The following is a 23,974-nucleotide window of genomic DNA, read 5'->3' as shown; positions in this document are numbered from 1 at the left end:
ACGACTTTCTCTCCAAGAAAATGGGGACTACCAGCCAAGGGGACGAATTCAGTTTAGTGTATTAGCAAGAAAGCTGAGCAATTTTACGTAGATGTAAAGTGAGCTAAATCAAGTGGTTCCTAGTGAAAATTTCATATCAACTACTACGAAACGAGTTATGCTAGTAGTTGGAGATGAACCCAAAATAGTCACCCCGCTTACGTAGAATGCTTTATAGTTTTGGAGTCTAAAGGGGCCCAACAAAACCATCGTTGTTCATTTCATGCAACACATTATTTTTTTTTTTTTTTTTTTCGCAGCTATCCAGTATGCCGTTCTGAAGAACTCTTTGTGGGGCGCTAAAAATCACGAATACTAACTAGCTCCTCTTTGTTGGGTTACTAAAATTGCTGTCACGAGATTTTACATTCTTTTTTTGGGGGGAGGTTTCTTTTAGAAGTTTTCTTTTATCTTTTGTAGAAATAATAAAGTTGGGAATGAATTTCTTTTTGTTTGTGACACCTTTTACCTCCACTATAAAAAAAAGAAATTTTTTAGTTCTCCAGTTTTAGTTAATCCGAGAAATAACGCGATAATATTCCGAGCATTCAAGAAAAACACCCACAACAACAACAACAACAAGAGTCTCATGACTTTGGCAAATTTCTTGTTTTGGTAATTCATCCCCCCACAAATGAATAATCAATAATATTACAATGGGATAATACTTTGTGAAAAACAATGAACACCATCATGGCTTTTTATACACTTTGTTCTTCCTACTACATTATACATTGAATTCGAGTTTCATACATGCTCTATAGAGAGAGGTTATAAAAGGATACATTATTCAACACAAGTTAACATTATACAACAAGATAATCATTCATTCATTAACTGCAATTTTTTACTAGATTACCATGACTATTGACTACACTTGGTGGAAGGACGCAACAATTTATCAGATCTATCCTGCAACTTTTGCAAACGGGATTAAGGAGAAGTATACTGGTGATGACAAAACCTTTGATGGCGCTTGTGGTGATATTCCAGGGATCATTTCCAAGTTGGACTATTTAAAAGATTTTGTTGATATAATCTGGCTCAGCCCTCAATACGACTCACCACAAGATGATATGGGGTACGATATTAGTGACTATCAAAACATCTACCACAGGTATGGTACAATGGAGGATATGCAAAACTTGATCAAAGGGTGTCACGAACGTGGTATGAAAATCATTGCTGATTTGGTTATTAACCACACTTCTTCCGAACACAAATGGTTTAAGGAATCAAGGTCATCTTTGGATAATCCTAAAAGAGACTGGTACATTTGGAAGAAGCCAAGGTACGACGAAAAGGGAAACAGATTGCCTCCAAACAACTGGCTGTCTTATTTTTCTGGCTCTGCATGGGAATACGATGAAGCTACTGACGAGTATTACTTGAGATTGTTTGCTAGTACTCAACCAGATTTGAACTGGGAAAATGAAGAGACCAGAAACGCAATATATGACACCGCTTTGAAGTTTTGGTTTGAGCTAGGAATTGATGGCTTTAGAATTGATACTGCCTGCTTGTACTCCAAAGATCAAAGGTTCCTCGATGCTCCTGTTGTTTACAAGGACCAGTATTATCAACCAAGTGAAAAGTACACTTCAAGTGGTCCTAGGATCCACGAGTTCCATAAAGAGATGTTCAAAAATGTTACTTCCAAATACGATGTCATGACTGTTGGCGAGGTTGGTCATTGCTCTAGAGAACAAGCTTTGAAATATGTGAGCGCTTCCGAGAAGGAAATGAATATGATCTTTTTATTTGACACTGTCGATGTTGGTTCAGACAAGAGTGATAGGTTTAGGTATCACGGTTTTGACTTGAAAGATTTTAAAAAAGCCGTTCAAGATCAATGTGATTTTATTGAGGGCACGGATGCTTGGTCCACGGTGTTTATTGAAAACCACGATCAGCCAAGAAGTATCACCAGATTTGGAGATAAGAAATATCAAACAAAGAGTGGTAAATTGTTGGCTCTCTTGCAAACTACATTGACAGGTACATTATTCATTTATCAAGGACAAGAAATTGGCATGACTAATTTGCCAAGGGAGTGGCCAATTGAAGAGTACAAAGATATCAATACTATCAACTACTATAATGCTTTCAAAGAGAAATATGGATCTGATCCTGATTTCCCAGAGAAGGAAAAGAAGCTTATGGATGTTATCAACTTGTTGGCTAGGGACCACGCTAGATCTCCAATGCAATGGGATAATTCCGAATTTGCCGGATTTGCTGAATACGAGCCATGGACAAAGGTTAATCCAAACTACAAGGATATTAATGTTGCCAGTCAAATCAATGATCCAGACTCTTTGTTGAATTTTTGGAAGAAATCTTTAAAGTTGAGAAAAGAGTATAAAGATCTTTTAATTTACGGGTCATTCAGAATTTTGGATTTTGCTAATGAGCAAGTATTCACCTATGTCAAGTGCTTGCCCAATTCTGACTATCCTAAAGCCTATATTGTTCTCAACTTTTCCAAAGAATCGGCCAAGTTTGAAAAATTGCCGCATGGAGAACATAAGTTGATCAACAGTAACGCAGACAAAGATAATTTTGATGAAGACACATTGGGCCCTTATGAAGGAAGAGTTTACATCGTTGACTAGTTTGATAAACTATATAGACTATTTAGATGTTATAGACTAGATCGATAAAGCAATTTTTGCAACTCATATGGTAGCATCGAATTTTTATCACAAGAAAAACCTATTGATCAAAAATTTTCACCACATGCAAGCGAACCCTTCAAGAGCCTACGAAAATCACCATGTTGAACCTCATTCTGAACATCACCTTTAGATCAACGCTTTTCCAAAAATGCATTAACCCAAACTTACTACAGATTAGAACGAAAATGAAATCTCATAAAGCTATAACAAGCAGGATAATCAAACGAACTTCGGGATTAAAGAGAAAGCATGCTGGTTTGAATCACGGTTTGGGTAGGTTTAGTGCGCCATCATTGAAACATTTGAGAGGGATGACCGAAGTTAAAAAGGAAGGTGGTTATTTGAAGAAAATGTATCCTCATGCTTGAAAAGTCTATTTAACCTGTATATACATCTAATTAGTGGATTTAACTTGTTCATATTTTCTCGTTTCCCATTCGCCTGTTGTAGTATCTCTTAGAAGCTCTGTTGTTGGGAAGTAATGGTAGTCAGTTTTCAATGAAATTGCTGCTGGTATATTGTCAAATGAGACAACTCTGAGTTTAATGTATGTTTTGTCAGCAATACTCTTCACCACATTGACAAACGTCGTCAAATCTTTAGTCTCTTGATCGTTGACATGAGTTATGAAACTAACAGGCACAATTCCATATTGGTGGGCAGGTCCACAAGAGCTTTTGTCTGTAACAAACACCTCTGAAGGAATTTTTGTCATGAGTTGTCTTACTCCATAGTGTGGCTTCTGCAACAAAGCTCCAGACCAAAATACAACATGTGATGTATCTAATGTGGAAGTTTCAATGGTGGGGACAGTCACATCGATTTCATTCTTTTGACGAATGATTTTGAAATTAAGGTACTCATTGTTGTACATTGGTGCGAAATCTCTCAAACTTCTAACCAACTTGTCATTTACAGAAAGAATAATATCTCCCACTTTCAAAGGATTGGGCTTGTCTGACAAGCTTGCTGCGGCAATCCTATCAACAGATAGAAACCTGATCAGATCTTCTGCTCCTTCTTCGAATTTACTGATCCAAGACTGAGGAACACCACGCGTTCTTCCTTGGAAAACTGTAATTGAGGCAAATTCAGCACTCAACATTCTCAATCCTATAGGCACCTCATTCTTTTTAAGCAGATTAATTACATCTTTCACGTCGGTGACATCTAATCCCATCTTGTACGAAACATCATTCGACTCTCCCAAGTACGACAACCAGAATGCTCGCATAGTTCCATCACGATCAACTAAAATACCAGTTCCACATTCCTGACTAATCTTGCTGTCCAACAAAATGCACTCCAAGTTTGTTCCTCTATAACGTGGTGCCAAACTATTTGCAGTGACATTTAATGATGCAATTGAACTGACCTTGACGTCATCAGTAACCAATCTCAAATTGTAGTTGTATCCCACAAAAGACACATCATCGCCACGTTTTAAAGGAGTGTCTGAAAATTTAGGTGTTTGCACATCGGCTAATATCAAGCTTGGGTCGTATTTGATTATAGCATAGTTCAAATGAGGGTGCAAAAACACAACTTTACCCGTGACGTCTATCGATTCTGCAAATACAACAAAGATATCGCACATGTAATGAGGTACAAATCGCCTCGATGTCAAAACGTATCCATTTGCGGCATCGACAACTACACCGTAGCAGATATCCTTCTTAAAAGGGTGGGAGTCAACACCACTAGGGCACAATGTCCTAATTTGCACAAATGATCGAACCAACCTGGATAATTCTTCCTTGCTTGGGTCATTGAATGGTATATCAACGTATTTAGCATCTTGTGGGATAGGTGTGATTGGCGGCAAAGGTTTATCTTGTAATGAAACAAAATCCCACAACCCAGTCTTATCGTTCCTAGTGGCCATCTTAAAGGAGGTATACCAATGCCTGTCTATATATATAGTTTGAACATATTCGGCATTCATATCTGATACATGACGATATGTGACTGGTACTCTCGAACAATCGGGCAATTGCTTCATCAACTCTACAAATTCATCCAAGTTGGCAACAGGCTTGTCATCAACAGTCTCCACCAAGTAACCAAATGGATCTTGGTTGGAAAATTCAAATGACCCTGCTCCGTCATTCACGTATAGTCCTCTCACGGGTAAACAATAGCATCTAGCAACTTGATAGGAGAGGTCGTTGAACGATGCACCAGAAACTTGCACATATCTGTTTGGCGTAATTGCATGCAAGTCACCTACTTTAATGCGTTGTTTTAATTCGACTCCACTTCGTTGAACGACAAATTCTAATTCCTTACCAACGTTCTCATCGAGTATCTCATCAACCCTGATAAATGTCGATATGTACTCTCCATTTATCGAAATTAAAGTATCTCCTTCCTTAATCAAACCATCAGCTGGACCCTCCGGTAACACCATCTCAGCTACCAACAACCCTATCTTATCTGGAAACGTCTTTCTAGCAAGTGCTTCGGCCTCCGCCGTCAATCCAAATCTTGAACATTCATTAAACGGCGTCAATTCCCATTCAACTTGTATATCTCCTCTAGTGATTGACATACCCTCCTGAATACACTGAAGTGCTCTCTTTGGTCTGTTGACGGGTAAAAAGAAATCTGTTGATGCTTCAGTGGAGCCTCCAGCTTGTAAAGCCACACATTTCCCATCCTCATTGACTACAGGAGACCCTGAAGATCCTCCTGTTGCTGATGCGGCTGCTTGTATATATTCTGTGTTGAAATCGTTATAAGTTAATGCTCCATAATCAGGTGCATTTCTGTCAATTCTGGATATGATACCAGCAAGTATAGAAAGTTTTTCTCCGTTATCATTACCGACAACTCTAATCTCTGTACCAACTTTGGCCAAAGTAGGTTCTAAATCAAGTTGGCTCAATTTTAAATACTTTACCTCCCTTGTGTCAAATTGTAGAAATCCAAAATCGTGGACAGGATCTCTATATATAGGCTTGACGTCAACTGACTCGTGATTATCAAATACAACGTATCCAGTAAATGGACCTGGTCCAACCACGTGTCTATTGGTCAAAATCAATCCTCGTTCTGCATCCACAACAAATCCTGTTGCCTCACTAACGATCGCAGATTCTGTATCAAATGGTGCCACGTGTGAAAACTGAACTGAAACGACCGAGTTCACTACGTTTTTGATAGTTTCCTGCCACTGGTTACTATTGGTCACGGCAACATCAAACACTGGTCCTGGGCTCGGGAGGTCAGATGAGTCCGATTCCAAAACGAGATCCCCATCTTCCTCGATATGTGAATCATCAGCGTCTATGGACGACTCCGCGACAACTTTTGACTTTTTGGCATTACCGTTTACGCACAAATCTCCATCCCTTTTCATATTGTTGGTTGGTTGATGACTACTATAAGAAATTTTTCAGCTTTTTCTTGTTTTTGTTATTTTTTTTTTTTTTTTTTTCTTTTGCAATCGTGATGATTAACCCTTTTGGGAAGAGAAACGAATATAGAAGTAATGCAAATGTGTATTAACTATGTGTCTATGTATCTCCAATCATTCTCCTCGACCAGGTTGCAAAGTACTCATTCTGAGTATCAGATTGATACAATACCTCTCCGTGAATCATAGCGCCAAAGCGTTCCATCAAGTCCCAGCCTTCACCAATCATCCCTATATACTCATTCTTCAACGTGTTTTCCATCAAAGCTTCAGTGCCGTACATGTACTGCTTCTCAATATCCTGTACCCATGGCTCCCCTCTTATCCAATCCTCAACTAATGTGCACCATGATTGAAGGTCCGACTTCAGCAACGCGCCTTTTTGATATTGCAATAGCAAATTCATGAATTCTGCCTTTGCTCCCACTTTATCATGTAGTAGTTTATGATTTATCCGAATGTACGCGGTGTATAGAATCCCACATGCTAATGACCAGTCCGTTTTCTTTACAAACTTGTGCTTATGCAAGTAAAAAGTTGACAACATTTGTACTGTATACTTGCGTGGGATGTAGAAAGTGTTGCAAAATGTGATAAAGTCACCAAGCAGCACAAGCTTGAACTCGTACCTATAGTTCCTTTTAACCGGTGTGCGAGCTTTGGTCACAAACGGGGAATCGTTCTGTTTCGTGCGATGACTGCTCCGTTCAGAATCTGTGCTATTGCCGTCATCTTCTGCTGCTGCTTTAAGCTTCTTCAATGGGGATCCGCTCTGCTTCAAGTCCAGTCTGTTTGGGGTTGAATTTTTGAGGGGACTCGAGATACGCTTCTTTGGACTTGAAGTTGGTGTGCTTGCAGCAGACATTTGATTAACCATCTCACGAAATTCTGAAAGTAGCCGAGACACAACTTGAGGCTGTATAGGTATGCGCCTTACATCTGGTGTCGGTAGGTTAAATATTGTTTGAAATTTCTCTGCAATGACATATGTGCACAAATGGTAACGACCAATTTCAGCGTTATTTGGCAATGTGCTACTTTTCCGTAAGCTGAGATTGTATAAAGAGTCAATATAGGTTGATAGCCTGCTCGAGTTCTCACCAGAATATGATGGAATAATGTCCTTGATTGACTGTTTGGTCTGATTTGACGCCATCGGTTCAGAAGTATAGGACTAATGTAATATGCGTGTCTGTAAAAAGTTTATTCTCATAAAATTAATTTTCCAGATCAATGTCGCAAAATATACTTTCTAGACATGAAAGGTCTTTTTGGTCAGACAAAAAAAAAATCCAACCAACCAAATTTTTTCCTTTACCTTTTACTCATTCAGATATCTTTACAACAAAGGGGTATAAGAAGGTTCACATTGAAGGATAACTAGGCACAAAATATAACATAAGCCCAGACAGAACATCTGTATACCTGATTTATCACATTTATCGCCACTGTTTACTATGTTATCGAGAACTATAATCAAGCCAACTGTATTTGCACGCAGCTTTACATCCACAGCAATAGTAAGGAACTCGGAATTAGCCAAGCCTACAGACTCTGCTGGTAAAGAAATTGTATCCGGTGCTCCTAGAGATCTTGTTACAAGCAGGGTAGTGAGGATATACCAAGAAGCTAAGCCTGCCACCCAATCAGGTCACCATAATGGCCACAACTGGAAGTTGGACTGGGATGTTTTGGGTAAAGGTAATAGGTGGGAAAATGACTTGATTGGTTACCAATCGTCTTCCGATTATATGCAAGGAACTATAATGAAATTTGACACCAAGGAAACAGCAATCAGATTCGCCGAAAACCAAGGTTGGGACCACTACGTTCAGGAACCTAAGAAGTTGCATTTCAGAAAGAAGGAGTATGCCGCTAACTTTTACCATTCAGCTGGCCCATTAAAACATATCAGAACTAAGTAAACAGGGTATTGAATAGAATCAATAAAGACGTTGTTGAGAGAAGTGTACACAAGCACTGTAGATTTATTTATGAAACCTCTCACCTCTACTTATCCTGTGAGGCTCTTTTCTTCTACATCCAGCCCATCGTTCCCCAGTTGACAGATGCGCGGTCTTTGAAATGCGTCTAAAACTAAATTCCGATTTAGAAAAAAAAAAAAAAGAAAAGAAATGAAAAAAACTAAGATAAACAAAATAGTAACATCCACAAGAAAGCTTAACTTCAGGCTTTGGTTTACTTGCTGCTTTGAAATCCTACTGTATATACTAAAACCGTGCTATACGCGTTTTGATTATTGGTAGCCTATATTAAACTGTTTGGAAGAGTATACATCTCAGATTAAAGTAGTGGGGGTTGCGAAGGAATATGGCTTATCGAGGTGGGTACTACGGGCATAAATATGAACAACGGAGAGAGAGGTATGAGTCGTATAGGCCAGGCCGCTCAAATGCTCAATATCTGAATAGATATCGAGATACAAATTCGACTGTGGACGAGGGGCAAAGGCAGTCACGCCCCGATGAAGGCAATTATAATCACCAGCGGGGAAGTGGTAAATACTCCAATATATCCCGAGATCGACAGTCTCAATGGGAGTCTAGTGAAAATTCGGGTATAAATACGCCTACTTCTGTTAGTAATGGCGGATCACAAACTGTGGCATATTCAAGCACTGACGTGAGAACAGGCATTAATCAGAAAGACTCTGAATATTCCAAGCTTGCTCACCATCGAGAATCCACAAGACCTCTAGAGCTCACCAAGAAGACAGAAGGTGCTAAAAATTACAAAGTCATGTACGATCCCGAACTTGACCCAAATCTCCCAAAGACCAAAATCAAAACAAAGTCTAGAAAAGTACGATTTAATGGAGAAGGTGTTGATTCCCCAAAAGACCCTCGACTATCGAATCTAAGCAGTTACTTACAAAAGCCAAATAAGAAATCTTCCAAATTTCCATTCAAACAGCTACCACAAGCAAAATTTATTTACGATCAAGATTCACTTGGGGAAGCTCCACGCACTACCTTGGTCATTTGGGATCTTCCAATTAGCGCAAATGAAACATACTTGAGAAATTACCTTGCCAGCTTTGACTTGAAAATTGAGAATTTAAAAACATTCGATGATCCAAAATTCGGAGTTCCCCTTGGAATTGCAACATTTAAATGCGAAGGAAGCATGGATAAGGCAAGCTCGTTGGCAGAAAAGTTTATACAGACCGTGAAGCGAGACTCGGTGAAGATTGATGGTACTTCCTTGAAGATCGCTTTAAACGATAACGACGATAACCTATTGAACCTGAAAATAAATATAGCGAAAGGCAAACTTACGCAACAACAAAAGAAGAGAGAAGAAGAAGAGGAAAAGCGGAGATTGTTAAAGCTTGAAGAGCAAAAGAAGATAGAGGAACAAAAGAAAGCAGAGGAACTAAAAAGACAAGAAGAAGAGAAAAAGAAGGAAGAAGCTGAAAGACTACAAAGGAAGGAACTTGGGATAGTCTCTGCATCTGAAGGGGTTGCTTCTAAGTACAAACCTGATACCACGGTGTTGTCGACTAGGCATGGCAGTAAAGTTGTCCCAGGGACGTTTTTGCCAAATGATTTGGCAAAGTATGTAAAGAACAGACCATATCTACTAATCCGTGACAAGTATGTTTCCACAAAGCACACATCGTCGCAAGATATAAAACGAGCTTTGAAAAAGTATGACTGGACCAGGGTATTGTCCGACAAGACGGGCTTCTACGTTGTTTTCAATTCCCTAAAAGAGTGTGAGAGATGTTTTCACAACGAAGATTGCCGCCGATTCTATGAGTATAAATTGGTGATGGAGATGGCCATTCCTGAGAATTATCATGAAAATGACAAGGACAACGACTTAAGCAACAGTGTTTTGAATGAAGCGGCTAATATTTTGACAAAAGAATTTGAAACATTTTTGGTCAAGGATATAAGAGAAAGAATTATTGCACCACACATCTTAAGCCTCTTGGACCATGATCGCTATCCTACTTTGGTGGAAGAACTCAAGGCAAAGGAGAAAGAACTAGCATCTAAATCAAAACTGACTGTTTCAAACATGGATTTGAAACAGAATGCCATGTCTATCCTAGAGAAACAAAAGAGAGACTTGCAGGAAAAGATTCCGTATTTCAAAAAGGCAGAAGAAAGGTTCAAGAGCAGTAGAAGAGACAATAGGCGCCCTATTATACCTATGCTGCATGCGTTGAACCTTGATGAGGATGAAGAGAATGATAATGACGATATTTTTGAGTCTGTTAGTGGATCTATGACACCATTGGCAGAACCACTTAAAAGAGTTCGAAGCTCTACCGCTACCAGCGTTGTAGACGAATCAGAACTTGATGAGCCCGCTACTAAAAAGCACAAATCGAAGTTGCAAGAATCATACGATTTGGTCTCCTCTGGAGATGAACTGATGGATGATGTGGAGGAGGTTGATGTTGATGAAGGGGAAGATGTTGAGCCTGAATTGCCTGTGGCTGCTGTGGATTCCAAATATGCTCCCACCGAAGGTAAGCCAATGACTGTGTATCCTGAGTCCTCAATCTCCACTGTCGTAAACTTGAAAGCGCTTCAAGAAAACATATTGGATACTGAGGATTTGGAATTGGCAAACTCCATCCTCGAAGATATCAAGGAGTCATCAGACATTCCAAACATGGACTATTGGGCTTGGAAACAAAATGAAAGTGGGTCAACCTCTCTTGAGGTTGCTGAGTACGAAGATGCAATGGAAGAACTACCTTCGAGACTTGACTCAACCACTGGCTCATTCAAAAGCGATGGCTTTAAAAAGATTCCAGAAATTGACAAAGTTGAGTATTTACCTCACCGCAAGAAAGCAAATAAGCCAATTAAAACAGTTCAGTATGAGGAGGATGACGATGAAAAACCAGCAGAGAACAGTAATGTGCTACAAAGCTCGAGAGTCAATAGGGCTAACAACCGAAGATTTGCTGCCGATATCACCGCTCAAATAGGTTCAGAGTCTGATGTTATGTCTTTGAATGCACTTACTAAGCGTAAGAAGCCAGTTACTTTTGCTCGATCAACAATTCACAATTGGGGTCTTTATGCTATGGAACCTATAGCGGCAAAGGAGATGATTATTGAGTATGTTGGTGAGCGAATTAGACAGCAGGTGGCAGAGCATCGTGAAAAGAGTTACTTGCGTACAGGTATTGGATCCTCATACTTATTCAGAATAGACGAAAACACAGTTATTGATGCGACAAAGAAGGGAGGTATTGCTCGATTTATAAATCATTGTTGTAACCCCAGTTGTACAGCTAAAATTATCAAAGTTGAGGGTAAGAAGCGTATTGTGATTTATGCGCTTAGAGACATTGAAGCTAACGAAGAACTAACGTATGATTATAAATTCGAGAGGGAAACAAATGATGAAGAGCGTATTCGTTGTTTGTGTGGTGCACCTGGTTGCAAAGGGTACCTTAATTAAATAATGAGTTTAATGTATAAATTGAATTCTCTTCTAATATTTTGCAATTCTTGTTTTGCAATCACGTTATGGACCTGGGGAAGTTATGCACTTCTTAAAGTTATTTTTAACTTGTAGTTAGCATAGGAAACGTGATACGGCTTTCTCTATTTCTATTATCCCGATTAATTCAATTTGCAAACAAATGTTGCATGAATTACTTATTTTGGAAGGTGCACGTGACATACACTAAATTGAGATGATTGAAAAACAAACAAAAACAAAAGAAGAACTCAATTGGGAATGAATGTAAATAAACGCAAAAACATCACATCCATACTTCAATATTAATCGGCATATGATCTTCTCAAAAGACATTTATCCACAAACAGTGTATATATATATATACATTCAATCAAACAAACAGAACCAGAATCAGAATTACAAAAAAAAAAATTTAGTAATCTATTCCAAATCACATTTCGTATCACCAAGTCGAGAGATTTGTTTAGTTTCAGTTTTAGAGAGGACATCGTTAGAATCAGATCGAATCCGTCAGCGTTGCATCACAACATATATCAGTTCCATTACACGAGCAAAACTTTATAAGAAGTTTCATCTAATAGATATCCCTGTCTAACACTTAAACGAGCTAAGAATATTGCATCTTACTCACCAATATGTCCGCGCTTCGTTCACAACCTTTGCAGCCATTGAATGGTGGTCAATTGAATGTTAGGTCGAATAACATTACCCCAATCAAAGGAGCTAGACGAAATGTTCCTGAACAAAGACAACAAACGAAAAAGAAGAAAGAGAAGCTATCTGCATTGTGTAAAACTCCACCTTCGATTGTTAGAACCCGAAATGGAAGAGATTACCGTCGTGGAAATTTTCTAGGTGAAGGTGGTTTTGCTCGTTGTTTTCAAATGAAGGATGCTTCTGGTCAAATCTACGCTGCTAAAACAGTTGCTAAAGCATCTATAAAGAATGAAAAGACAAAGACTAAACTTTTATCGGAAATCAAAATCCACAAGTCATTGAAACATCCGAACATTGTAAATTTTGTCGATTGTTTTGAAGATGATGTCAATGTTTACATTCTACTTGAGATATGTCCCAACCAATCGTTGATGGAGCTTTTAAAGAATAGGAAAAGGGTATCCGAACCAGAGGTTAGATTGTTCATGGTCCAAGTTGTCGGTGCTATCAAATATTTGCATTCAAGGAGAGTTATTCATAGAGACTTAAAGTTGGGCAACATATTCTTTGATCCTGAAATGAACTTAAAGATTGGTGACTTTGGGTTGGCTTCGGTGTTACCTTCAACCGACTCAAAGAAATATACCGTTTGTGGTACCCCAAATTACATTGCCCCTGAAGTGTTGGGAGGTAAAAACACTGGCCACAGTTTTGAGGTAGACATTTGGGCCATAGGTATTATGATGTATGCGTTATTGGTCGGTAAACCTCCCTTCCAAGCTAAGGATGTTAATGTGATTTATGAAAGAATTAAGAAAACGGAATATTATTTCCCTGACGATAAACCAATCTCGGAATCAGCCAAAATTTTAATTAAAGATTTGTTAAGCTTGAATCCGTTGAACAGACCTACTATTGATGAGATTTTAAGTTACGAATGGTTCAAGGGACCCTTCCCGGATAAGACTCGTGACATCAGCTTGACGGAAACTCCTCAAGGACTCGATCAAATATCAAGAGTTCAATCTGGCAAGAATTTCAAGCATGCCAAGGACATGGCTGGTATCTACACACCAAAGAGTAAAGATCCGGTTGAAATTTTGAGATCAGACTTACACTCTGAACAGCCACGAGCTTTACTTCCAGAATCATTATCACCTAATGACACCAAACACAAATATCGTGAAGTTGACCCTGGTCAACTTGGAAAGCCAAGACGTGTCAACTTCAACTCCCATTTTTCTACCACCATCAAACGCCTTAATCAAACTTGTTTCGAGACCTACCAAAATATTAGAAGATTGGAGCATTCCAGGCACGAGAATATCAATCAACTTGAACTTCCTGTATGTGAAAATCCTACATTGATCAGTAAATGGGTTGATTACTCAAACAAATATGGATTCTCCTACCAATTAAACAACGATGATATTGGAGTATTATTTAATGATGAAAATACCTTGTTGAAACTCCACAACTCAACCAAATTCTTGGAGTTGATATATCATGATGGAGAAGGATGGACATGTATTGAAAATTCCTTGAGCCATCCACCAGCACAAGCCAAGAGACAATTGGAAATTGTTGACTTTTTCGCTAAATACATGAATAGTAACTTGTCAAAAGTCAGCGATAATGAGGAAAGAAAAGAAATTGTCTTTTTGAGGCGTTATAGTAGAACTCCTGAATATATCATGTTTGAAATGACAAATGGAAACTTTCAATTCAATTTTAAGGATCATCACAAAATCTGCATCTCGAAAGCAGGGTTGGCCATTACACATATTTCACCAAACCGTTTGACACAAACACACCCATTAATTAGCATACTTCAAAACGGTAATTTCCCATCTGAACCGGTTCCGGACTGTTTACAGAAAGTCGCCGTTATTAAGGATGCCATCAAGAGAAGGGCATTCAAAGAGGAGTAAAAGATTACCTAGCTCATACACACATTTAAGCGTGTGATTGTTTTGTTTCGTCAACTATTTGCTTTCCCCTGCATTTCATTGTATTATTATTTTCATTTAGATTCTATCCAAAGAGCTACAAAACTATCTGCTCAAACATTATACTAGCATAAATAAAAGTTACTTTAAATTTCATAGAAGCGACTTTCGTAATAACTAATGCAACCCCCATCCAAAGAACTAAAACTGCCTCTCTCTTAGTACTGTACATTGTGCCTTGCTGATAGATTAAAATCAAGTACCAGCTTTCTCCACTGATACTCTCCTCAATAATCATCCTCGTTGTGAGTCATCAACCCCTTCAATGCCCATTCTCTTTCAAACTTGCCCTGAATATCTCTCAACTCAGCAATGAGAGAGCTGCAAGCGTTCTTCAATGCATCCTTTGGTGAATAATCATCTTCTGTCTGGATTCTCAAAACAAAGTTTGCAAATAACGGATGTTCGACTTTATAAGCAGCAAAAATAACACGATCATCTTTAAGAAGCTGTGCTCTTAATAGATTAGCTAATGTGTGATCCTCTCTTTCTATTCTCACGATGGCAGCATTGGGTACTTTTGAATCTGGTGTGATTTTTATCCTAGAAGTTGGAATAGTTAGTATATCAAGCAAGTGTTAACGTGTGTCTTTGCGTAAATCGTACTTTTCGAGGCCGTCTGGCAATATAAATAATTCGAATCTATCTGGAGCGTTCATGGTTTTTAAGGGTTGATTGATCGCTGGTGAAAGAATAGAGGGCCTTTCGATTAATTTTTGGTTTTTCTTTCGCAAGAGAAAAGTCGTGTGCCGTGGCACAACTAGGGTACACCGATGGGATGGCAAAGACCAGCTCCAACCCCAATGGAAAGGTTGCAGATTGATCCACTATAAGAGACAGATATAGGTATGTAGGTTGCTCCCGGGGATAGTTATGTAGTTCAATGGAGTGGTAAAATTACGCCTTCGTCGAGACTGACTTTGTTACCTCACCCAACATTCCTCCTTTCTTAATGGAAAATAGTAAAAGTCTCTACCCTACAGATCCTTCATGTAATTACTTTAAAGAAAGTATTGGGTATAGCTGTGGTTCTTCAGTGTTGAGCTTTCCTCTTCCGACGGGTATTTATTGTTATGTCCTGCATATATCTAAACATATATCACGTGTATTATGTTGTGTGTTTTTGTTTTTTCTTCTCCTTCGTCTTTACTCTCTCTCACTCTCACTCTCTCACTCTGTGGAAAAAGGAAGAAAAATATCACCGACATCCAACTGAAATACACAAGTTCATTATTTCATCCCATTTGGAAAACACCAGTGAACCTATTGTGAGAAGCGACAAATCATCTCAAACTAGTTATTTTTTCACCAAGAGACCACTGTACATCAAAGTTACAATTCTGTTACTCAAAACTTTGAGTCTTCATTTTTTCATCACAAACTCTTTGGACCTCAAAATCTTCAAATATATTCTTACAATATTCACATCGCTTTGAATAAATAATCCAACCACTGAGAAGTACTTTGAAGCTTTAATGTCCAATCAACAGGATTCTTGGTCTGCTCAACAGCGTCCAATCGGACAGCAATTCAAGTATGTGTTTCCCACTAGGGAAGAGAAGACATTGTCATTTTTCTTTATACTAACAAGAAAATAGTCGTCAACACCCACCAGTTCTCCCACCTCCAGCAACTTTAGAGCAAGGTATGTTTCTCGTCCTCGATCATTAGAAATGAGCAAATTACTAACCCATTATAGGAGGTCAACAATTTTATCCTTTACCCAGTTTACCAAGTCTCGGAAATGGAAGTGGCCATCCCCAACATGGTCATCAATTTACCATCCCTTCAATCAACCCTGTCAATGACCCAGTTCAACGTGGACAGGTATGTATACAGAAGATAAAACTTTGCAAATCTGCGATTGCCAACGTATACTAACATCGTCTTTTTTTTTTTTTAGTCAACAGATCATTCGAGACAGAGTACAGATCTTAGAAGACCATCTGGTGTTGGATTTGGAACACCAGGAAGTGCTCCATTACCACCTCCTTCTTCTTTAACCAACTTGAATTCCGAGAGTCTGATTATCAACAACGATGTTGGTTCATCTCAACACATTCACCAACAGCAGCAGCAGCAACAACAACAACAAGCTCAGCCGCAACATATCTCACTGATTCCTCCTCAACAACAACTCCCACTGCACGCACCGCAACCTCAACAACACCAAGTTTCTCCATTAGGAAGTAATCCAGCACCTGCTGCAGGTCTTCCGAATAGATCATCCACAAGCAATGTGTACAGACCTTTGAATGTGAAGGACGCGTTGTCGTACTTGGATCAGGTCAAGATTCAATTTTATAATCAAGCTGAAGTTTACAATAACTTTCTTGATATTATGAAAGATTTCAAATCGCAAAGCATTGATACTCCTGGTGTTATTGATAGAGTGTCAACATTGTTCAAGGGTCACCCAAATTTAATTCAAGGCTTCAACACTTTTTTGCCTCCTGGGTATAAAATTGAGTGTTCTATGGATCCATCAGATCCAAACCCAATTCGTGTGACTACACCTACTGGAACTACCACGAGGCCAAATATTGCAGGTACTACATACAATCAAGGTTGGGGAAGTGAGGAAGCCTCTGCTGTAGCCACTGCTGCTCAACAACAACAGCAACAACAGCAACAGCAACAGCAAATTCACGACCCTGCTAACCAAGCTAATGGATCAGGTCAGATTGATTTCAACCACGCAATTACGTATGTGAACAAGATAAAAACCAGATTTGCAAATCAACCTGATGTTTATAAGCAATTCCTTGAAATATTGCAAACTTACCAAAGAGAGCAAAAGCCAATCACGGAAGTTTATGAACAAGTCACTGAGTTATTTTCAAACTCTCCCGATCTCTTGGACGACTTTAAACAGTTTTTGCCAGATACAAGTAATCAGGGATATCAACAGCAAATACAAGAGAAGGGTTTCGTGGGCAATGGAAACCAATTACCTCCTGTTGGAAATTTCGGACCTATTGGTACTAGCCCATCACACTCTCCGTATGGTCAACAAACGCAACGTTTACAAGGTATTGCAATGCAAGACCATCAGAAAGGCGTTTTTGACACCACTCTGGGAATTCAAAATTTCTCACGGAAAAAGTCAATGGCTGAAGCTGAAGCGGATAATTATAACCAAGAAATTCAATACTCTGGTATTCGCTCGGGTTTGGTTGATCCTAGACAGAACAAAGCTGCTGTTCGTGGTGGAGTTATGCCTGGTCAAGTAGTGGCTGCCCCAGTGAATCCGACTTTGATTCCCGGTATTCCTGAACCTGTTCCCCCTGCTGGTACTGCCAAGTCTTCATCACTTTCCGAAGAAATTAGCTTTTTCGATAAAATCAAGCGTGCTTTGGGCAATAAGCAAACTTATAGTGAATTTTTGAAACTTTTGAATCTATTCACCCAAGACATCATCGACAAGGAAACTTTGGTTGAACGAGTTGAAGGGTTTTTAGGGGATCCCAACGCAGACTTGTTTGAGTGGTTTAAATTGTTTGTTGGATATGAAGATAAGCCTCAGAATTTAGAAAACATCACCTTCAAGAAACATGCATTGGAGCTTTCATTGTGTAAGGCTTATGGACCGTCCTATAGACAACTCCCTAAGGCGGAGACATTCATGCCTTGCTCTGGCCGTGACGAAATGTGTTGGGAAGTTTTGAATGATGAATGGGTGGGACATCCAACGTGGGCTTCCGAAGATTCTGGTTTCATTGCTCATCGTAAGAATCAGTATGAAGAAATTTTGTTCAAAATTGAGGAGGAGAGACTTGAATTCGATTACTATATGGAATCAAATTTGCGAACCATCCAGATATTGGAAACAATTGCAAACAGAATTGCCAACATGACTCCTGAACAAAAGGCAAACTTCAAGTTACCTCCTGGCTTGGGTCACAATTCAACGACTATTTACAAGAAGGTCATAAGGAAGATTTATGACAAAGATCGTGGATTTGAAGTGATCGACGCATTGCATGAAAACCCTGCTATTGCTGTCCCTATTGTTTTGAAAAGATTGAAGCAAAAAGATGAGGAGTGGAAACGCGCCCAAAGAGAGTGGAACAAGGTGTGGAGGGAAATGGAACAGAAAGTTTTTTACAAGTCTTTGGATCACTTGGGTTTGACATTCAAACAAGCTGATAAAAAATTGCTTACAGCTAAGCAATTGGTGAGTGAAATTAGCACTGTCAAGGTGGAGCAGCAAAATAAGAGACTTCATCCGCTTACCCCAAAGCCTCAAGAGCAATTGAATTATGAGTTTGGTGATGATGATGTGTTGTTTGATATTTTAAAACTTGCCAATGTTTTTATAAATCGTTCGTCTACATATTCGGCTTCTGACAGAGTGAAGTTGACCCAATTTTTCAAATTTTTCATTTCCTTATTCTTTGGAATCCCTACTGAGACCGTTAATGATGCTTTGATAAAGAGAGGCGGTGTTGAAACCAATGATGACAACGAAGAAGAGGAGTCGCTGAATGTTCAAACTAACCCTTCGGAGTCGTCAAAGAAAAGGGGTCGCGAGTCGGACTTGTTGAAAGATGTCTTAAAGAAAGCTTCAAAGTCTAAAAAGGACGATCGAGCGGACTCCCCTGGCCCACAATCGTCCGAATCTATTGCTCAGGAATTAAGCGAAGAACTTGAAAGATCAAGCGAGTTGTGGGTACAGTCAGCAAACGCCAAGTACTCTCAAAGTGAAGAGGCTGCTTCGCAATCCAAACGTACCAAATTCAATTTGTTTTGCAATACCACGATTTACGTGTTTTTCCGTCATTTGAGAACATTATATGAGAGGCTATTGGAAATAAAGAATATGAATGAAGCTATTGGTAACGATATAAGGAAGCGCAAATATCCTCAATTCGCAAAAGATTTGAACCTTGTATCACATCAATTGGAGGATATGGGAGTCAACATTGTCGGAACGAAGGACTGCTACGAGCAAGTTCTAAGCTTGGCAAGCCGGTTGATTGAGGGTGATATTGAGCATCAATGGTTTGAGGAGAGTTTACGACAAGGATACAAAAACAAAGCGTACAAGATGTATACAGTTGACAAGGTGATACAAGCCTTGGTGAAGCATATGCACACGATGGTTACAGATACAAAAACTTCAGAAATCATAGTGCTATATGAAAATGATCGTTCCAAGCCTACTTCAAGTGCCAAAGAGCAAATTCTTTACCGTATTCAAGTTCGTAGCTTGATGTCACCTGAAGAAAACATGTTCAAGATTACGTATAACGAAAAGACGCACAAGGCCAACATCCAATTCATTAGTTTGGATGATCTCACCTTGAACGATCAAGTCACTACTGAAGAGCAATACAATTATTACGTGACAAGTTATATTATGTCGCACCCTACAGAAGGTGTCCCTGCCTCCAAATTGAATATGCCATATTTGAAATCGTTTATTGAGCTGGTTGATGAAGACGATGTGGAAGGACGGGTAGCTTCTGAGTTGAAGGTCTCCATTTGTGAAAATTCATATCGTTTATACTTTGAAGGTGGCTCTCATGACGAATTTGTTTCCAATAGGGTGTATAAGAAACCCGCTGATGAGATAACCAATGTTGATGACAAAGTGTCGTCCTTGAAGGCTTTGGTTGACGGAGAGTATGGTTGGAAATCGACGTTAGAAGATGGTACTGATGAAGCTGCGGCTGTGGAAGCTAATCGCATCTTGTTTGAAGAAGGGGGTATTAAATACAAAGATCACTTGAAAGCATTGGATGCTGAAGCTGGTACCGAAACGGAGGTGGCTGAAAACGAAACCACCAATGAACCCAATGAAGAAAAAGATGAGGCCGGTGTTGAGAAGAAGAAAGAAGAAGAAGGAGAAGAAGAAAAGAAGGAAGAGGTTGTAAATTAGTTCTATTACTTTGTTCTATTAGTTGTTTTAAAAAAAAAACTGTGATATATCTTTTAGATCAAGTGTATATGTCTACTTATGTAATCTCCTCTCTGCGGCAATTCTGGCCATTCTCTCAGTTGCTAGGCTGTACGCCAATTTTGCACGCTGGTTTAGCCTTAGACGAACAAAATCCTTCTGACCGCGAGCAAATAGAATTCTTAGGATTATATCCTCCTTTAGTACCATATTTGCATCTGGGTCTGTTTTTGCCACCTTTTTCTCTTTTGCCGCGAGAGCTCTATTTTTAGCTGTAGCACTGGCGTACATCGTTTTACTTCTGTTCAATGTTACACCTCTCTTGATTGAAGTGATTGGTCCTTCAAAACTCAGCTGGTTTCGATTGGTGAGCATTTGTACGTAACCAGGGGAGAGGATCTCGACCTCCTCAATCAACTCGTCCTCTGGTTGATCATAATAAGCTGGTATCAACAACAACGACTGGTATTTTTCCGTTTTCAAGTCTTCCAAAGGTGGACCATTTCCTTCATTGTGGAAAAACTCCGTTAACAAATCTAGCCAACGCAATACAGTTTCAATCTCTACCACACTCAACGGACTATCGATACCAAACATTGCTTTCGTGGAAATAGACACATTGGCAAACTTGGATGAAACTGCCAGCCAACTGCTAGAATCAACATCAACTTTTGCTTTGGATAATTTTGGCAATAGCAACTCGTCAGCACACTTTATTATCACGTTCCAGGTTGCAAGCATTACTTCCAAGAAAAGATCATCTCTCAAAAAGGTCTTGAGGGTACTCAAATTCAAATTCAAGTAATCACATAAATTCTCTATCGAAGCTTCAAATTCCACAGTAGAAGGTTGACCTTTGGCGCAAACAGCTTTCAAATTTGCCTTGGAAAAGCATTCTTCGATAAACCCCAGAAACTTTTCAACCATTGATTTGATGGATTTTTCTTGAGCTCTTTTTAAAGCTCTATATGCCCTTCCCATGGCAAACATTGCATCCAAGGTTTCACTTTCAACCGCCACTTCTATTACTAATTTCCCCAGTATGTCAAGATCTAAAGATAGTTCCTCTGGGAATCCATTGTGTTTAAACCGCTTTGGATTAAGCTCGTAAAATGCCTTTCCACATATTTGATGCTGGCCCATGCTTTCGCTCCAAACCACAGCAGACAACTCCAAGGTACTATTTGCTGGTATTGTAATTTCAAACTCTTCGTCCCACTCTGGATCTGTTGTGGGCCTCAAAATTCTAGTTTTACCTATGGATTTCCTGCTGCTAACATCAACTAGTTGAACATATGGATTAGTTCTTCCAAATGTAGAATCCTTTGACAATATGATGTTTTCCGCCTTCACCACTCTTACAGTAAACACATGGCTTAAAAACTCTTGTTTTGCACTAGGTTTGTATTCGGCTAATGACCTCGATATAGATTCCGGGTCCAACCATTCCTCAAGCTTGGCTAAACTGTCAATCATTGATGCAATGTTGTTGAGAGCTATACAAGTTTCAGCCTCGAAATTGTAAACCACCACTGGCTCAGCTCTGTTGAAATTTTGAATACTGTTGACGACACTTTTCACTTCATTGAGCCAGTTCTTTCTTGTCTCATGTTGTTCTTCAGTTTCAGGTTTGGGAGGTGTGAGCTCACGGTTGATTTTTGTCGTAATCTGGTCGGAATAATATAAAGCACAATTGGAAATGCTTCGCAATAATTTAGTATAAATTTGCAGGACCTGATGTTCGTTTTGCCAGCCTTGTTTGTTCAATATTGTCAAATACTGTCTAATTATTGTAAAAATATCCAACACTGCTCGACTATTACGTTTACTGCTCTCGTCCAAACTGATTGGCTGATAGTCATCTTTCTTCAACGCTTCTCTGACAATATCCACAAGCTTCTCCTCTGAGTCGTCGGCCCAAGCATTCAAATAAGGGAAAAAGAATGCCTCTAGATCGAAATCAAACTTGGGGTTTTTAGGGACGACTTGGTAGTATATCTCTCTTACTTCCCTAAGCAGTTGATATACCTCCAAGGCATCGCTAACTGGTATACTCTCATTTCTTCTCTTGTGGGAGCTCTGTATATGATTTAAAATGATTTTTGCATCAATTGCAAACATTTCAGTCGTGATCGATGCCACCGTTTTGGCAACGGGTAAGAACCCCAAAAATGGATTTTTGTACTTTTTTTGAAGACTTTTAATATCGCCTACTAGCTGATCACATACTTCCAATACGTGTAACACGTTCAATGTCTCATCACGCGGTAAGTTTCCCAAATACTCCTCGTATCGTTTGCCAGCAATTTTCAAAAGTGCTTTTGTCAACCTCTTTTCCCACTTTTGTGGCAATCCAGACTTTTCAATCCTGTAAAATAACGAGTCAGTCTCTATATTTCCAGCGAGAAATTCCAAGTATGGTCCAAATTTGGGTTTGTCATCCTTTTTGAAAAGTTTTGTGAAGCAATACCTCAATGATGAGAAAAGGTCATTGTATGTTATTGTCAAATTGTCCACCCACAACTTTTGATCTTCAATGCTCCAATAATCCTTTTCTTGCCAGTTCATTCCTCCATCATCAATTATTTTCCGAAGACTGGTGAAAAGGCTTTCACAAGCAGTTAATGAGACACCCCTTGAAGTGATTTCTTCACCTACAACAAGGTCCATGGAAAATTTGTTGAACTGATTACCAGCGGAATATAGAGCAACAGCACGTGTAGGATAGTCAATAAACCAAACACGAGCAACGATGTTTAAAAAGTCAACCATATCTGGTGGTAGATGAAAATCGCTATCTTGAGAGTCTGGCATGTGCTTGATTGTGTATAAAACTAAGAGCCTAAAAAGGTCTCTTGCTTTAGCAATAGGAGGAAGTACGTGAAATTGCTCATCCTGGGGAACAGACAATGTAAGCTTGTGGGAGTCATGTACAACTTTGTACCTAGCATGCAATTGAGAAGCAATGTCATTTTGTCTCTTTTTCCACTCTTGAGTTGCATAGTCGTTTGCATAATCTGCACTTTTCTCCTCACTCGACAACACATTCTTCACATCCTCATGTAGGTTCTTTGTTGAAACTGAGTCTTTATATTTAAACACGTCGGTTTGTATTTTTGTATTATTCACTTGAAATACGTCTCGAAACTCTTTTAATAACTTTTCGCTCATATCATCAACTCTGAATGACTTTGTCGGGTATTTGAACTCCTCCTTGCTGCTATTTTTTGATCCCAGTTTTCCTTTGATCTCAGCCTTTCTCTCATTTAAACGAGCAATAAGTGTTTGGTCTGGATCCTTCTTTCCCTTTAAAATATTGATCAACATGTCAATAAACTCTGAGCTTTGTCGGAACACTTCAGATTTAATCTCCGTCTCATCAACGAAGCCAAGCTTTCGCAACTCTTGGTTAGCGTATGCTGCAAATTTCGGAATCAAAAAGTCAATGTTGCGCAAGTTGGTGGTGGACTTTTGTTTATCTAGAAACTCGGTATATAATCTAAGCATTGATCGCCTGATCTTTTCGTCCGTTAATGATGTCTTCTTGGTCATTACCTCCTGTAGTCGCTCCTCTAATTGCTTCATGGCATAACTCGGTAGTACCGAATCAAGTAACATACTCAGTCTTGCAGTTGCCTGTGAGGGTTTACTCGGCGATATAATAGGTGTTCTGAATCGAGTTTCATTGCAGTATTCAAGAAGTATAACCTTGAGAACATACTTGTATAGCTCATCATTGTCTGCATTTGTAGTAGTCAGACTCTCCAGAATCATGGCGTGACTGTGGATCTGACCT

At 39.2% G+C, this 23,974-nt stretch overlaps 9 protein-coding genes across 9 annotated transcripts; 5 read left to right on the top strand and 4 right to left on the bottom strand. All coding sequences in view use genetic code 12, as the record gives it.

The window, feature by feature from the left end:
- Window positions 1-899: 899 nt before the first annotated feature.
- Window positions 900-2,654, top strand: I9W82_005702 (alpha-glucosidase; the record flags this gene model as incomplete). The annotated part of the gene is made up of 1 exon (XM_067694908.1): window positions 900-2,654. The coding sequence occupies one exon, from the start codon at window positions 900-902 to the stop codon at window positions 2,652-2,654; it is 1,755 nt and encodes a 584-aa protein (XP_067545854.1).
- A 161-nt stretch (window positions 2,655-2,815) lies between these two features.
- I9W82_005701 (uncharacterized protein) lies at window positions 2,816-3,085 on the top strand (the record flags this gene model as incomplete). The annotated part of the gene is made up of 1 exon (XM_067694907.1): window positions 2,816-3,085. One exon carries the CDS (start codon window positions 2,816-2,818, stop codon window positions 3,083-3,085), a length of 270 nt encoding a protein of 89 aa, XP_067545853.1.
- A 26-nt stretch (window positions 3,086-3,111) lies between these two features.
- NMA111 (Nma111p) lies at window positions 3,112-6,078 on the bottom strand (the record flags this gene model as incomplete). The annotated part of the gene is made up of 1 exon (XM_067694906.1): window positions 3,112-6,078. The coding sequence occupies one exon, from the start codon at window positions 6,076-6,078 to the stop codon at window positions 3,112-3,114; it is 2,967 nt and encodes a 988-aa protein (XP_067545852.1).
- A 157-nt stretch (window positions 6,079-6,235) lies between these two features.
- Window positions 6,236-7,291, bottom strand: I9W82_005699 (origin recognition complex subunit 6; the record flags this gene model as incomplete). The annotated part of the gene is made up of 1 exon (XM_067694903.1): window positions 6,236-7,291. One exon carries the CDS (start codon window positions 7,289-7,291, stop codon window positions 6,236-6,238), a length of 1,056 nt encoding a protein of 351 aa, XP_067545851.1.
- Window positions 7,292-7,592: 301 nt separating this feature from the next.
- SET1 (histone methyltransferase) lies at window positions 7,593-11,586 on the top strand (the record flags this gene model as incomplete). The annotated part of the gene is made up of 2 exons (XM_067694902.1): window positions 7,593-8,002; window positions 8,568-11,586. 2 exons carry the CDS (start codon window positions 7,593-7,595, stop codon window positions 11,584-11,586), a joined length of 3,429 nt encoding a protein of 1,142 aa, XP_067545850.1.
- A 659-nt stretch (window positions 11,587-12,245) lies between these two features.
- CDC5 (polo kinase) lies at window positions 12,246-14,198 on the top strand (the record flags this gene model as incomplete). The annotated part of the gene is made up of 1 exon (XM_067694901.1): window positions 12,246-14,198. One exon carries the CDS (start codon window positions 12,246-12,248, stop codon window positions 14,196-14,198), a length of 1,953 nt encoding a protein of 650 aa, XP_067545849.1.
- Window positions 14,199-14,503: 305 nt separating this feature from the next.
- RPB11 (DNA-directed RNA polymerase II core subunit) lies at window positions 14,504-14,935 on the bottom strand (the record flags this gene model as incomplete). The annotated part of the gene is made up of 2 exons (XM_067694900.1): window positions 14,504-14,819; window positions 14,883-14,935. The coding sequence occupies 2 exons, from the start codon at window positions 14,933-14,935 to the stop codon at window positions 14,504-14,506; spliced, it is 369 nt and encodes a 122-aa protein (XP_067545848.1).
- Window positions 14,936-15,751: 816 nt separating this feature from the next.
- On the top strand, window positions 15,752-20,160 carry SIN3 (transcriptional regulator; the record flags this gene model as incomplete). Its single annotated transcript, XM_067694899.1, has 4 exons — window positions 15,752-15,810; window positions 15,875-15,921; window positions 15,976-16,103; window positions 16,180-20,160. 4 exons carry the CDS (start codon window positions 15,752-15,754, stop codon window positions 20,158-20,160), a joined length of 4,215 nt encoding a protein of 1,404 aa, XP_067545847.1.
- A 72-nt stretch (window positions 20,161-20,232) lies between these two features.
- Window positions 20,233-23,952, bottom strand: I9W82_005694 (uncharacterized protein; the record flags this gene model as incomplete). The annotated part of the gene is made up of 1 exon (XM_067694898.1): window positions 20,233-23,952. The coding sequence occupies one exon, from the start codon at window positions 23,950-23,952 to the stop codon at window positions 20,233-20,235; it is 3,720 nt and encodes a 1,239-aa protein (XP_067545846.1).
- Between the last annotated feature and the right edge of the window lie 22 nt (window positions 23,953-23,974).

This window comes from Candida metapsilosis (genome assembly GCF_017655625.1).
Source record: "Candida metapsilosis strain BP57 chromosome Unknown scaffold9, whole genome shotgun sequence".
NCBI classification, from domain to species: Eukaryota; Fungi; Ascomycota; class Pichiomycetes; order Serinales; family Debaryomycetaceae; genus Lodderomyces; species Lodderomyces metapsilosis.
The sequence above is the reverse complement of the archived record's forward strand: the minus strand, read 5'-3'. Positions and strand labels throughout refer to the sequence as shown.